Below are 17,333 nucleotides of genomic sequence, written 5' to 3' on the forward strand. Positions count from 1 at the left end.
GAGTATAGTTTGGCGTGTAACTTCCTCTTGTATGGACAGATTTTAAAATAACTTGCCACATTTGTTTCACATACCAAGACGAGGTGTCGTGTACAAGACCCATGTCCCTACCTCTAAGGTCAAGGTCACACTTAGGTGTTTATTCACAATTGAATGCTGCATATATAAGGACATAGAGTATAGGTTGTCGTGTCGGGGCTGTAACTTTTCTCTTGTATGGACAGATTTTAAAATGACTTGCCACATTTGTTTGAGTGTTTATTCACAATGGAATGCTGTATATAAGGACACAGAGTATACAGGGTTGCCAGCGGACTTGAAAAGTCAGGGAAATTGGGTATTTTTTCAAGGTCAGGGAATTGTCAGGGAATTTTGAAATTTGGTCAGTGAAAAATGAAAATCCTGAAAAGTCAGGGAAAAGTCAGGGAAAAATTATTTCAAAGGTCGAAAAATATACGCATTGAAGGTCTTTCTTGGCTATGGCAGTCTTTAGGCATTTAATATTTGACTTTATCACTCTCACAGTTAAGCATTAAATTCAAATAACAGTAAACTGTGATATTAAGAAGCATTATATGTTAACTTAGTGATTATAATACCCATTATTTACCTTAGAACATCATTCAGCCTAAAGACTGAAAGGCTTTGCAACCCTTGCCTCCAGAGCTGACTAATACGTAATTTCTGTTGTATTGTAGGAATATAACACCAGAAAAGAGAATTTACCTGACATTATATTCTAATCTATAGATTATTATCCTTGTTTCAGGTGTTGCGGTTTCTTTATATCATCTAATAAAGGGATTTGATGGCAGATAATATAATTAAATTACTCTGTTTCAGGCTCTTCCTTGTTAGCATGACAAATTAACAAATATGAGTTCAAAACAGACATCTTTCAATAATAACTGGCTTACGGACACAGAGTTTAAGTGTTGGGTAGAACTAGAAGGGCTTTTAATTACTAACAAAATCTAGTCAGTATACATGTATACCAAACTACCATATTGGCATATAACCTGCTTTGCTTTTTGCTTTGACACTAAGAAATTGTACAAGAGGATTTGTCTTGCAAACATGATGGAAACTGGTTAAATTATGCAATGCTATGTTTTTCACACTAACTTTTTTTCACACTTACATACCATACTCATTCAAAGTCTTTAATTTTATAGTGATTATTTCATGATATGCCAAAATGAGCCCTATGTTCTTGTTTTCATGCTAATGTTTCACATGTTTCACTGACCAACAGTCACACTGTGTTTGAATAGAAATAGTTAAGAATAGTAGAACACTATGTTTGAATCATTACTTTGATGTACAATGTAAATGATTTATATTTTGGAAAATAAATACAAGTTTACATGCAAAAAGATAATGGGAGGATTGGACGGCTATAGGGGAGGTCAGGAGGCCGTTTATGTGTTTGACGATTTTGGTCAGTGAAAAACATGAATTGGTCAGTGAAAAGTCAGGGAAAAGTCAGGGAATTTTATTTCACCAAAGTGCTGGCAACCCTGGTATAGTTTGTCATTTCTGGGCTGTAACTTTGTCTTGTATGGACAGATTTTAAAATAACTTGCCACATGTGTTTGACACACCAAGGCAACGTGTCGCGTACAAGACCCATGTCCCTACCTCTAAGGTGAAAGATACACTTAGTGTTTATTCACAATGGAATGCTGGATATCAGGACATAACAGTGTAGATTGTCAAGTATGGGTGGTATTTTTTTATGTTCAGAGGCAAATTGAAATAACTTGCCGTATGTATTTGACACGTAAAGGCAAGATCAACTTTTCATGTACTGACATTGTCATAGGTCAATGTCACTTTCGGGGGCATTCGTCACATACTGTGACAGCTCTTGTTTAATTCTATGACACTATTGTATGCAGGTATAAGACAGAAATCAACATATTCATGTACAGTTGAACACTGTTAATCCGAAATCGTAGGGACCCACAAAAATATTTTGGAATAGCGATATTTCGGATTAACATTTTTCAGAAAATGACAGCTTTCGCAAATGATAGATAACGTGAAATACTAATACTAAGTCATGAAGATTGCAATGTCGGTTACACGTAACCATTACGCTTCATTCTGTGCGAGTGATCTTTGTATAGAAAAATATTTGTTGATTTATTGTTTAATAAATGACAAATCATTCGTTATTATACTTCTTTATTTAAACAAAATAAAACATTTAAAACGAAATGACACCACATGTATGCATTCGGGTCATAGCACAGTTTATAAAAAGCATGACTAAATAGCACTGAAATTACACATTGTTTACTCAGTATCATTTGGATTATTTTTTAAACAATGATGTAAGGTCTCCCTGCACTTTGTTAATTCGTTGTTTCTTAGTCACGTATCCATCCAGTTTGTTAAGTTGTTCACTACATCACCCATATGAATGGCTCATTTTCTGACATCAATCTTTGTAACATATGCATGCTTAATGTCATTCTTTAACAAACGCTAATTGTGCTCCATTGTCACCTCAAGCCAACGGTGCCCAAGTGCATTCACAGTATGGTGTGAAAACTATGACATGATCGAGTTCGAAATAAGAATTGATAAATAGGTGTGAAATACCAAATCGGGACCGTACTCTTATCCACTATTGGGGCAACTCCCAACCCACTCTGATCCACCAGTGGGACACCTCCAAACCCACTCTGATCCACCAGTGGAGAACCTCCCAACCCACTCCGATCCACCAGTGGGGCACCACCCAACCCACTCTGATCCACTAATGGGGCACCCTTCAACCCACTCCAATCCACCAGTGGGGCACCTCCAAACCCACTCCAATTCATCAGTGGGGCACCACCCAACCCTCTCCGATCGTGCCCCAACCACTCTGATCCACTATTGGGGCAACTCCCAACCCACTCTGATCCACCAGTGGGACACCTCCAAACCCACTCTAATCCACCAGTGGGACACCTCCCAACCCACTCCAATCCACCAGTGGGGCACCTCCAAACCCACTCCAATCCGCCAGTGGGGCACCACCCAACCCACTCTTATCCACCAGTGGGGCAACCCCCAACCCACTCTGATCCACCAGTGGGGCACCTCCCAACCCACTCTGATCCACCAGTGGGGCACCTCCCAACCCACTCCAATCCACCAGTGGGGCACCTCCAAACCCACTCCAATTCACCAGTGGGGCACCACCCAACCCTCTCCGATCGTGCCCCAACCACTCTGATCCACCAGTGGGGCATCTTCCAACCCACTCCAGTCAACCAGTGGGGCACCTCCAAGCCCACTGATCCACCAGTGGGGCACCTCCCAATCCACTCCGATCCACCAGTGGGGCACCTCCCAACCCACTGTGATCCACCAGTATGCCCAACCCACTCTGATCCACCAGTGGGGCACATTCCAATTCATTCTAATCCACCAGTGGGGCACCTCCCAACCCACTCTGTCCACCAGTTGGGCACCGCCCAACCCACTCTGATCCACCAGTGGGGCATCTCCCTACCAACTCGGATCCACTATTGGGGCACCTTCCATCCCACTCTGATCCACCAGTGGGACACCTCCAAACCCACTGATCCACCAGTGGGGCACCACCCAACCCTCTCCCATTGTGCCCCAACCACTCTGATCCACCAGTGGGGCACCTCCCAACCCACTCTGATCCACCAGTGGGGCACCTTCCAACCCACTCTGATCCACCAGTGGGGCACCTCCCAACCCACTCCAATCCACCAGTGGGGCACCTCCAAACCCACTCTAATCCACTAGTGGGGCACCACCCAACCCTCTCCGCTCGTGCCTCAACCACTCCGATCCACCAGTGGGGCACCTTCCAACCCACTCCAGTCTACCAGTGGGGCACCTCCCAACCCACTCTGATCCACCAGTGTGCCCAACCCACTCTGATCCACCAGTGGGGCACATTCCAATTCACTCCAATCCACCAGTGGGGCACCTCCCAACCCACTCTGATCCACCAGTGGGGCATCTCCCAACCAACTCAGATCTACTATTTGGGCACCTTCCAACCAACTCTGATCCACTATTGAGGCACCTCCCAACTCACTTAAATCCACTTGTGGGGCACCTCCCAACCCACTCTGATCCACCAGTGGGGCACCTTCCAACCAATTCTGATCAACCAGTGGGGCACCTCCCAACCCACTCCAGTCTTCCAGTTGGACACCTCCAAGCCCACTCTGAACCACCAGTGGGGCACCTCCCAACCCACTCTGATCCACCAGTGGGGCACCTCCCAACCCACTCCGATACACCAGTGGGGCACCTCCCAACCCACTCCGATCCACCAGTTGGGCATCCGCAAACGCACTCTGATCCACCAGTAGGGCACCTCCAAGCCCATTCGATCCACCAGTGGGGCACCTCCCAACCCACTCTGATCCACCAGTGGGGCACATTCCAATTCACTCCAATCCACTAGTTGGGCATCTCCCAATCCACTCTGATCCACCAGTGGGGCATCTCCCAACCAACTCAGATCTACTTTTTGGGCACCTTCCAACCAACTCTGATCCACTATTGGGGCACCTCCCAACTCACTCAAATCCACCTGTGGGGCACCTCCCAACCCACTCTGATCCACCAGTGGGGCACCTTCCAACCAATTCTGATCAACCAGTGGGGCACCTCCCAACCCAATCCAGTCTACCAGTGGGGCACCTCCAAGCCGACTCTGATCCACCAGTTGGGCACCTCCAAACCCACTCTGATCCACCAGTGGAGCACCTTCCAACCCACTCCAGTCTACCAGTGGGGCACCTCCAAATGCACTCCGATCCACCAGTGGGGCACCTCCAAGCCCACTCCGATCCACCAGTGGGGCACCTCCCAACCCACTCTGATCCACCAGTGTGCCCAACCCACTCTGATCCACCAGTGGGGCACATTCCAATTCACTCCAATCCACCAGTGGGGCACCTCCCAGCCCACTGGGTTCACCAGTTGGGCACCACCCAACCCACTCTGATCCACCAGTGGGGCATCTCCCAACCAACTCAGATCTACTATTTGGGCACCTTCCAACCAACTCTGATCCACTATTGAGGCACCTCCCAACTCACTCAAATCCACCTGTGGGGCACCTCCAAACCCACTCTGATCCACCAGTTGGGCACCTTCCAACCAATTCTGATCAACCAGTGGGGCACCTCCCAACCCACTCCAGTCTTCCAGTGGGGCACCTCCAAGCCCACTCTGATCCACCAGTGGGGCATCTCCCAACCCACTCTGATCCTCCAGTGGGGCACCTCCCAACCCACTCTGATCCACCAGTGGGGCACCTCCAAGCCCACTCTGAACCACCAGTGGGGCACCTCCCAACCCACTTTGATCCACCAGTGGGGCACCTCCCAACCCACTCTCCCAACCCATTCCAGTCTTCCAGTGGGGCACCTCCCAACCCACTCTGATCCACCAGTGGGGCACCTTCCAACCAATTCTGATCCACCAGTGGGGCACCTCCCAACCCACTCTGATCCACCAGTGGGGCATCTCCCAACCCACTCTGATCCTCCAGTGGGGCACCTCCCAACCCACTCTGATCCACCAGTGGGGCACCTCCAAGCCCACTCTGAACCACCAGTGGGGCACCTCCCAACCCACTCTGATCCACCAGTGGGAAACCTCCCAACCCACTCCGATCCACCAGTGGGGCACCTTCCAACCAATTCTGATCCACCAGTGGGGCACCTCCCAACCCATTCCAGTCTTCCAGTGGGGCACCTCCAAGCCCACTCTGATCCACCAGTGGGGCATCTCCCAACCCACTCTGATCCTCCAGTGAGGCACCTCCCAACCCACTCTGATCCACCAGTGGGGCACCTCCCAACCCACTCTGATCCACCAGTGGGGCACCTCCATACCCACTCTGATCCACCAGTGGGAAACCTCCCAACCCACTCTGATCCACCAGTGGGGCATCTCCCAGCCCACTCTGATCCACCAGTGGGGCATCTCCCAACCCTTTCTGATTCACCAGTGGGGCATCTCTCAACCTACTCTGATCCACCAGTGGGACATCTTCCAACTCACTCGGATCCACCAGTGGGACATCTTCCAACTCACTCGGATCCACCAGTGGGACATCTTCCAACCCACTCTGATCCACCATCTCCCAACCTACTCTGATCCACCAGAATCACAGTGTACCATTTTGCTATATTTCAGTTGGGATGGAGTTTTGGAAGCAGCTTTGTGCTGAACATGGCATCAGTCCTGGTACTTAACAAGCATTTTATAAATTATATTATTAATACCTAGTTTAATGATGCATAGAGAATCGCAGAAATTTCAAAAGATATAGGGTTAGGGTTAGATTTAAACCTTCCTCCATGTAACTTCTTGATTTTTAAACGTATTGAACCTTTAGTTAGTAAAATTGAACAAAATAATTACATAATTGTAATTTAGTATTGCATAGATTATATATCGACATACATGCACTTCTTATTTTATCTTATGACAATAGTCAATGTATTTCTGACAACTATGAAAATAAATCAAATATTAATAGTAAATTCCCTTATCATTTTTCTGCAGGGGGCATGTTGGAAGATTTTGCCACAGAAGGAACAGACAGGAAAGATGTGTTCTTTTACCAGGTAGGTGTTTTTTTATGAACATATTTTTATGTCATGATTCATATAAAAAAAAAGTCAATAAGCAACGTTGGAATAACAAGTTCATGTACACATTTCGAATTTAGACTCCAGGCGAAAATTACTCTGCTTTTTCTGTGGCTGCACCGCATGCATACACTGAAAATTTCCACAGAGGGGGATTCAACATCACATAGCAAATGCTATATATCCATCAAGTCTGTATTTCACTAATTGCTGAATTTTACACAAATTGTGTTCGAGTTGTCTGTCCCATCATCTATCTGTCTGTCCATGCCTACATTGGGCAATTTAGGGGCTGTGTCCATTAGGGTAAGGAGCTACTGTGAAATCATTTATATTCGTAGGCTTGAAATTTCGTGTTTTTTTGTTTTTTTTCGAAAAAGGAAAATTTCGTGGATTTTCATTTTTAAAAAAAAAAAAAAATCAAAATTGCAATCCTAGATCGTCTGCAAATTCATCATTCGCCAATCTTGTGCTATGTATCATCTATGTTACACAGTTTATGAAACTACAATGGGGCAATATTTCAATTAGCGCAGATACCAATGTCAATTATCACTTGGATCCTGAATTCGTGGATAAGCCAACCCATATAATCCACGAAAATTAATGTCCCACAAATATTTTTGATTTCACAGTAATTGGTTATGTTTTCTATTGAAAAACAACATAAACTACACATTTTAGGGGCTTTTATCAAAGAAGGAAAAAAAACATAAACAAGAAATGTTAGTTTGTCTGTCTGTCTGTCCATCACAAATCTGCTCCATCTTCTGAACCACTTGAGGGATTTTGAAATAATAACCTACAAAAGTTTACCATATTGAGATGATGTGCAAAGCGCATGTTAAAACGTGCTCGGTCTAAGGACTAGGTCACATTTAATGGTCAAAGGTCCACTCCTCAGCTCTTAAACCCCTTGAATGATTTTGAAATACATTTTAACTTATCACAAATGTTCACTATATTGAAATGATGTGCATAGGGCATGTTACAACCAGCTCGGTTCAAGGACAAGGTCCCATGTAGAGGTAAAAGGTCATATGACTATGTTTGTGTCAGCTCCATATATCTTGAACAGCTGGAAGGATTTTGAAATAACTTGCCACAAATCTTCACCATATTGAGATGACAACTCACTTAGAGGTTGTAGGTCATATGATTTTAGTAAGTTAACGTATTGCTTCGAAGTGCATAGGGAAAGACATCATTTTTTTATTACATGTTTCACGAACACTTTGCAATCTTTAAAATCAAAAGCAAAAAAGTGGGGTTTACTGTCTCTCAGCTCATCTTAATATACATGTTACATGTAGAGTCTGTCAGATTTTAGTGTTATATTTGGTGTCAAATTACTTTATTTGAATAAATTTTAGTATGAATTTTTTGTTTTTGATAATTGAATTGTACCGTTAAAATTATTGAATCGTTTGTTGATGCTCATGTCCAACCTTAGTTTGATGATTTCAAAAAACAAAGAAAAGAAACAGACTTTAATTTATATTTATTGACATGACCTTCCTAATCTTCCAATTTGATTTTCCAGGCTGATGACGAGCACTACATCCCCCGGGCGGTGTTACTGGACCTTGAACCACGAGTCATAAACACTATCATGAACTCGCCATACAGTAACCTCTATAACCCAGAAAACATCTACCTGTCCAAGCATGGTGGAGGAGCAGGAAATAACTGGGCTAGTGGATATGGACAGGTAATATATTTTGCCATGGAAACTATGGTCAAAATAAGCATAAACCCGCAAGCCCTGTGAGCAAGTAGGGTTAAATGCTTACCAGGCTTGCTTAAATTCTAGATTGTACAGTCCAAACTTGCTATGTCGACGTCGGATATCTCAACTTTCCAGTTGTGTTGACTTTTTTCTCCGGTCCAGAATTTATTCCTTCTTATTCTATATAAAATAAATCTGCATGAGTCGATTTTTCTATCTCGACTTTTTCGCTATGTCGACCTCATAATTCAGTCCCTGTGGTCGAATTTCACACATTATCCTTGTTTCTTATGTCAAACTGTAGAATGAGTTGTAGGTGCGAAAATTTTTATGACGGTTTGCGGTATATCGCTAAATTATCGGGCGAGTCAAAATAACTAACTGTCATAATTGGAGGTTTATTGGTAAATTTGAATAATTAAAGTTGTTTGTTAACGTTTTGGATAAAAGAGCCATTTATTGCTCAAGCTATTCATTGAACCGCACAAGGAAGCCAATGACATCATCGGAAAATTCGACAACATCGAAAGTTACGTGACGAAGAACTTTCTCTATACTGCATGCACAAAACAAACAGTTATAAAGAATGCACTATTTCAAGTTGTTGTCATATGTGCTGTACTGTTTTCATATCTTTTTTGTGTAATCCATAAACATGGATTAAATAAATGTGACACAAATAAAAAAAAAATCACTTTATTTTTCAATAATATGTTTGCTTTTTTCACGCCGGTAACAAGACCGTTCAATTGCAGAAGTCAGATGGCGGACATAAATCAAACTCAAATGTGTTGTGATTGGTGATATTTTTTGTAATTCGTTTGTGTCAAATGTTCGTTATCTTGACTTTTTTCCCTGGGTCCCGACAAAGTCGACAAGGAGTTTGGACTGTATATAGCAGGGCTTGTTGAAAAAGCTCTTGCCATGCACTAGTTTAAGAACTGAGACTTGCAGTGTTCCAGCTAGGCCTTAATAGCAGGATGGGGCACCCCGCTGCCCTAGCACCCTGCTACCTTTTTACTACACCCTGCTGTGCCCTTTTGTTTGACGGAGGCAATTTTCAGAAATAAGAATAAAAAAATATATGTAAGTTTGAATCTAAAGTAAAGATAACAGCTAAGGTTTTCATAACAAACTATAAGTATTGAAAGTAGTTACAACATACACACAATTAGAATTGAACATTGGCCTTTGCAAGTGCCCCATTAAGGCTAATTCAATGCCCATTCATAAGTGCACTTTCTGACCCTGCCCTTTTCAAATCCTGGCTGGAGCACTGGAATTGTCAAATTACGATGACTGAAAATGCCAAACTCTATGGTAATAGCTTAAACATGTTTTTTATCATTCATGCTTTGGTATCATACTAAAACTATTATATATTAATAGAAATGTATTGGTATGAAATAATGTTCACTTTGTTGTTCTGGTGTGTGACCTTTAAGTACAGTTTCTTCAAGAATTAACCTGTCTTATAGTTTGTTATAGTCTTATGAAGTCTAACATTCATACATATTGTTAAAAAAATGACGGTTTTGTCTACTAACTGAATTTATTTCTAGCTTAATTAACTGCTTCAGTATTTATCATATGCAGATAATCTGTTCAACATGTTCTGTTAATCTACATTTAGGAATAAGTATTTAATTAAACACAGAAATAAGAAATCATATAAAATGCCGCTTTTTCCCATAACAGGCAGAGAAACTATATGAAGAGGTATTTGACATCATAGATCGGGAGGCAGATGGCAGTGACAGTTTAGAGGTGACTTTCAAAATTTATAGTACTTTATTATTCTGTGTATGGAACGCACTCGTTTACACCTGAACTTAATGTTAAAAATGCCTGCGTCCTAGGTACGGTATTAGGCTTCAGACATATTTTTTTGGAGTCCATTTCAGACCATATTTACTTTTATAGAGAAATAAAGTTGTCTGTTCACAAAGAATGATGGATTTAGTTATATTGGGTATGGTTAGCATCACTGTTAGTTTCACGGTTGTTGTGCAAACTTTTTAATCTTGTTCATAACTCTTATAAAACAAATCTTGGTACACATGTTGTCAAAAACAATACACTCTTGTAAAGAAAGGCACACAACTCTAGCTTCAATAATAGTTGAATTGTACCATTTGTTTGACTGGAAAAAAACTGAAGAGTGTGAGCGTTCACTCCATGGCACTCTTGTTAGTGAAGGAGGTTATGTTAACTAATACTAAGGAATAATATTGCACTAGAGTCCGGTTTTGTGTTGTGGGGAAAATCACTGGGCAGAGAATCAAACACCGGTAACCTCGGTGAAAAGCAGCTACACCTGACAACTAGTTACCATAATATGATTATCATAAAATAAAATATACTTGAAAATTATTTATTTATGCAAAAAGCAACATTGACATGTTTGGCATGTTTCAGGGTTTTGTGCTTTGCCACTCAATAGCTGGTGGTACTGGGTCTGGCATGGGGTCGTATATATTGGAGAGACTCAATGACAGGTAGGGCATTGAATTGTGTACATGAGACCATACATAGTGGAGAGACTCAATGACAGGTAGATCATTGTATTGTGTACATGAGATCATACATAGTGGAGAGAATCAATGACAGGTAGATCATTGTATTGTGTACATGGGACCATACATAGTGAAGAGACTCAATGACAGGTAGGGCATTGTATTGTGTACATGAGACCATACATAGTGGAGAGACTCAATGACAGGTAGATCATTGTATTGTGTACATGGGACCATACATAGTGGAGAGACTCAATGACAGGTAGGGCATTGTATTGTGTACATGAGACCATACATAGTGGAGAGACTCAATGACAGGTAGATCATTGTATTGTGTACATGGGACCATACATAGTGGAGAGACTCAATGACAGGTAGATCATTGTATTGTGTACATGGGACCATACATAGTGGAGAGACTCAATGACAGGTAGATCATTGTATTGTGTACATGGGACCATACATAGTGGAGAGACTCAATGACAGGTAGATCATTGTATTGTGTACATGGGACCATACATAGTGGAGAGACTCAATGACAGGTAGATCATTGTATTGTGTACATGGGACCATACATAGTGGAGAGACTCAATGACAGGTAGATCATTGTATTGTGTACATGGGACCATACATAGTGAAGAGACTCAATGACAGGTAGATCATTGTATTGTGTACATGGGACCATACATAGTGAAGAGACTCAATGACAGGTAGATCATTGTATTGTGTACATGAGACCATACATAGTGGAGAGACTCAATGACAGGTAGATCATTGTATTGTGTACATGGGACCATACATAGTGGAGAGACTCAATGACAGGTAGATCATTGTATTGTGTACATGGGACCATACATAGTGGAGAGACTCAATGACAGGTAGATCATTGTATTGTGTACATGGGACCATACATAGTGGAGAGACTCAATGACAGGTAGATCATTGTATTGTGTACATGGGACCATACATAGTGGAGAGACTCAATGGCAGGTAGATCATTGTATTGTGTACATGAGACCATACATAGTGGAGAGACTCAATGACAGGTAGATCATTGTATTGTGTACATGGGACCATACATAGTGAAGAGACTCAATGACAGGTAGGGCATTGTATTGTGTACATGAGACCATACATAGTGGAGAGACTCAATGACAGGTAGGGCATTGTATTGTGTACATGAGACCATACATAGTGGAGAGACTCAATGACAGGTAGATCATTGTATTGTGTACATGAGACCATACATAGTGGAGAGACTCAATGACAGGTAGATCATTGTATTGTGTACATGGGACCATACATAGTGGAGAGACTCAATGACAGGTAGATCATTGTATTGTGTACATGGGACCATACATAGTGGAGAGACTCAATGACAGGTAGATCATTGTATTGTGTACATGGGACCATACATAGTGGAGAGACTCAATGACAGGTAGGGCATTGTATTGTGTACATGGGACCATACATAGTGGATAGACTCAATGACAGGTAGATCATTGTATTGTGTACATGGGACCATACATAGTGGAGAGACTCAATGACAGGTAGGGCATTGTATTGTGTACATGGGACCATACATAGTGAAGAGACTCAATGACAGGTAGATCATTGTATTGTGTACATGGGACCATACATAGTGGAGAGACTCAATGACAGGTAGATCATTGTATTGTGTACATGGGATCATACATAGTGGAGAGACTCAATGACAGGTAGATTATTGTATTGTGTACATGGGACCAAACATAGTGAAGAGACTCAATGACCGGTAGATTATTGTATTGTGTACATGGGACCAAACATAGTGAAGAGACTCAATGACAGGTAGATCATTGTATTGTGCACATGGGACCAAACATAGTGAAGAGACTCAATGACAGGTAGATCATTGTATTGTGCACATGGGACCAAACATAGTGAAGAGACTCAATGACAGGTAGATCATTGTATTGTGCACATGGGACCAAACATAGTGGAGAGACTCAATGACAGGTAGATCATTGTATTGTGCACATGAGACCATACATAGTGGAGAGACTCAATGACAGGTAGATCATTGTATTGTGTACATGAGACCATACATAGTGGAGAGACTCAATGACAGGTAGGGCATTGTATTGTGTACATGGGACCATACATAGTGGAGAGACTCAATGACAAGTAGGGCATTGTATTGTGTACATGGGACCATACATAGTGGAGAGACTGAATGACAGGTAGATCATTGTATTGTGTACATGGGACCATACATAGTGAAGAGACTGAATGACAGGTAGATCATTGTATTGTGTACATGAGACCATACATAGTGGAGAGACTCAAGGACAGGTAGATCATTGTATTGTGTACATGGGATCATAAATAGTGCTGAGACTCAATGACAGGTAGATCATTGTATTGTGTACATGGGATCATAAATAGTGGATAGACTCAATGACAGGTAGATCATTGTATTGTGTACATGAGACCATACATAGTGGAGAGACTCGATGACAGGTAGATCATTGTATTGTGTACATGGGATCATACATAGTGGAGAGACTCGATGACAGGTAGATCATTGTATTGTGTACATGGGACCATACATAGTGGAGAGACTCGATGACAGGTAGATCATTGTATTGTGTACATGGGACCATACATAGTGGAGAGACTCAATGACAGGTAGATCATTGTATTGTGTACATGGGACCATACATAGTGGAGAGACTCAATGACAGGTAGATCATTGTATTGTGTACATAGGACCATACATAGTGGAGAGACTCAATGACAGGTAGATCATTGTATTGTGTACATAGGACCATACATAGTGGAGAGACTCAATGACAGGTAGATCATTGTATTGTGTACATGAGACCATACATAGTGGAGAGACTCAATGACAGGTAGGGCATTGTATTGTGTACATGGGACCATACATAGTGGAGAGACTCAATGACAGGTAGATCATTGTATTGTGTACATGGGACCATACATAGTGGAGAGACTCAATGACAGGTAGATCATTGTATTGTGTACATGGGACCATACATAGTGGAGAGACTCAATGACAGGTAGATCATTGTATTGTGTACATGGGACCATACATAGTGGAGAGACTCAATGACAGGTAGATCATTGTATTGTGTACATGGGACCATACATAGTGGAGAGACTCAATGACAGGTAGATCATTGTATTGTGTACATGGGACCATACATAGTGGAGAGACTCAATGACAGGTAGATCATTGTATTGTGTACATGGGACCATACATAGTGGAGAGACTCAATGACAGGTAGATCATTGTATTGTGTACATGGGACCATACATAGTGAAGAGACTCAATGACAGGTAGGGCATTGTATTGTGTACATGGGACCATACACAGTGGAGAGACTCAATGACAGGTAGGGCATTGTATTGTGTACATGGGACCATACACAGTGGAGAGACTCAATGACAGGTAGGGCATTGTATTGTGTACATGGGACCGTACATAGTGGAGAGACTCAATGACAGGTAGGGCATTGTATTGTGTACATGAGACCATACATAGTGGAGAGACTCAATGACAGGTAGATCATTGTATTGTGTACATGGGACCATACATAGTGGAGAAACTCAATGACAGGTAGATCATTGTATTGTGTACATGGGACCATACATAGTGCTGAGACTCAATGACAGGTAGGGCATTGTATTGTGTACATGGGACCTTACATAGTGAAGAGACTCGATGACAGGTAGATCATTGTATTGTGTACATGGGACCATACATAGTGGAGAGACTCGATGACAGGTAGATCATTGTATTGTGTACATGAGACCATACATAGTGGAGAGACTCAATGACAGGTAGATCATTGTATTGTGTACATGGGACCATACATAGTGGATAGACTCAATGACAGGTACGGCATTGTATTGTGTACATGGGACCATACATAGTGGAGAGACTCAATGACAGGTAGATCATTGTAATGTGTACATGGGACCATACATAGTGAAGAGACTGAATGACAGGTAGATCATTGTATTGTGTACATGGGACCATACATAGTGGAGAGACTCAAGGACAGGTAGATCATTGTATTGTGTACATGAGACCATACATAGTGGAGAGACTCAATGACAGGTAGATCATTGTATTGTGTACATGGGATCATAAATAGTGCTGAGACTCAATGACAGGTAGATCATTGTATTGTGTACATGAGACCATACATAGTGGAGAGACTCGATGACAGGTAGATCATTGTATTGTGTACATGAGACCATACATAGTGGAGAGACTCGATGACAGGTAGATCATTGTATTGTGTACATGGGATCATACATAGTGGAGAGACTCGATGACAGGTAGATCATTGTATTGTGTACATGGGACCATACATAGTGGAGAGACTCAATGACAGGTAGATCATTGTATTGTGTACATGGGACCATACATAGTGGAGAGACTCAATGACAGGTAGATCATTGTATTGTGTACATGGGACCATACATAGTGGAGAGACTCAATGACAGGTAGGGCATTGTATTGTGTACATAGGACCATACATAGTGGAGAGACTCAATGACAGGTAGGGCATTGTATTGTGTACATGAGACCATACATAGTGGAGAGACTCAATGACAGGTAGATCATTGTATGGTGTACATGGGACCATACATAGTGGAGAGACTCAATGACAGGTAGATCATTGTATTGTGTACATGGGACCATACATAGTGGAGAGACTCAATGACAGGTAGATCATTGTATTGTGTACATGGGACCATACATAGTGGAGAGACTCAATGACAGGTAGATCATTGTATTGTGTACATGGGACCATACATAGTGGAGAGACTCAATGACAGGTAGGGCATTGTATTGTGTACATGGGACCATACATAGTGGAGAGACTCAATGACAGGTAGGGCATTGTATTGTGTACATGGGACCATACATAGTGGAGAGACTCAATGACAGGTAGGGCATTGTATTGTGTACATGGGACCATACATAGTGGAGAGACTCAATGACAGGTAGATCATTGTATTGTGTACATAGGATCATACATAGTGGAGAGACTCAATGACAGGTAGATCATTGTATGGTGTACATGAGACCATACATAGTGGAGAGACTCAATGACAGGTAGATCATTGTATTGTGTACATGGGACCATACATAGTGGAGAGACTCAATGACAGGTAGATCATTGTATTGTGTACATGGGACCATACATAGTGGATAGACTCAATGACAGGTAGATCATTGTATTGTGTACATGGGATCATACATAGTGGATAGACTCAATGACAGGTAGATCATTGTATTGTGTACATGAGACCATACATAGTGGAGAGACTCAATGACAGGTAGATCATTGTATTGTGTACATGGGACCATACATAGTGGAGAGACTCAATGACAGGTAGATCATTGTATTGTGTACATGGGATCATACATAGTGGAGAGACTCAATGACAGGTAGGGCATTGTATTGTGTACATGGGACCATACATAGTGGAGAGACTCAATGACAGGTAGATCATTGTATTGTGTACATGGGACCATACATAGTGGAGAGACTCGATGACAGGTAGATCATTGTATTGTGTACATGGGACCATACATAGTGGAGAGACTCGATGACAGGTAGATCATTGTATTGTGTACATGGGACCATACATAGTGGATAGACTCAATGACAGGTAGATCATTGTATTGTGTACATAGGATCATACATAGTGGAGAGACTCAATGACAGGTAGATCATTGTATGGTGTACATAGGATCATACATAGTGGAGAGACTCAATGACAGGTAGATCATTGTATGGTGTACATGAGACCATACATAGTGGAGAGACTCAATGACAGGTAGATCATTGTATTGTGTACATGGGACCATATATAGTGGAGAGACTCGATGACAGGTAGATCATTGTATTGTGTACATGGGACCATACATAGTGGAGAGACTCGATGACAGGTAGATCATTGTATTGTGTACATGGGATCATACATAGTGGAGAGACTCGATGACAGGTAGGGCATTGTGTTGTGTACATGGTACCATACATAGTGAAGAGACTCGATGACAGGTAGATCATTGTATTGTGTACATGGGATCATACATAGTGGAGAGACTCGATGACAGGTAGATCATTGTATTGTGTACATGGGATCATACATAGTGGAGAGACTCGATGACAGGTAGGGCATTGTGTTGTGTACATGAGACCATACATAGTGGAGAGACTCAATGACAGGTAGATCATTGTATTGTGTACATGAGACCATACATAGTGGAGAGACTCAATGACAGGTAGATCATTGTATTGTGTACATGGGATCATACATAGTGGAGAGACTCAATGACAGGTAGGGCATTATATTGTGGATAAAAACATGTGTTTTCAATATTGTTTTTAGTAATAAGGTCATCTACTA

The 17,333-nt window shown here is 42.0% G+C and overlaps 1 protein-coding gene across 1 annotated transcript in view; it reads left to right on the forward strand.

The window, feature by feature from the left end:
• The window catches only part of LOC128240407 (tubulin gamma-1 chain), a 59,561-nt gene that overhangs the window by 10,619 nt on the left and 31,609 nt on the right, over window positions 1–17,333 (forward strand). Inside the window, exons 2-6 of the mRNA XM_052957049.1 lie at window positions 6,196–6,246; window positions 6,568–6,629; window positions 8,197–8,364; window positions 10,081–10,149; window positions 10,801–10,880. Coding sequence (XP_052813009.1) covers window positions 6,196–6,246; window positions 6,568–6,629; window positions 8,197–8,364; window positions 10,081–10,149; window positions 10,801–10,880 — 430 coding nt within the window. The remainder of the gene's footprint in view (window positions 1–6,195; window positions 6,247–6,567; window positions 6,630–8,196; window positions 8,365–10,080; window positions 10,150–10,800; window positions 10,881–17,333) is intronic.

Source organism: Mya arenaria, chromosome 1 (assembly GCF_026914265.1).
Source record: "Mya arenaria isolate MELC-2E11 chromosome 1, ASM2691426v1".
Classification (NCBI taxonomy): Eukaryota; Metazoa; Mollusca; class Bivalvia; order Myida; family Myidae; genus Mya; species Mya arenaria.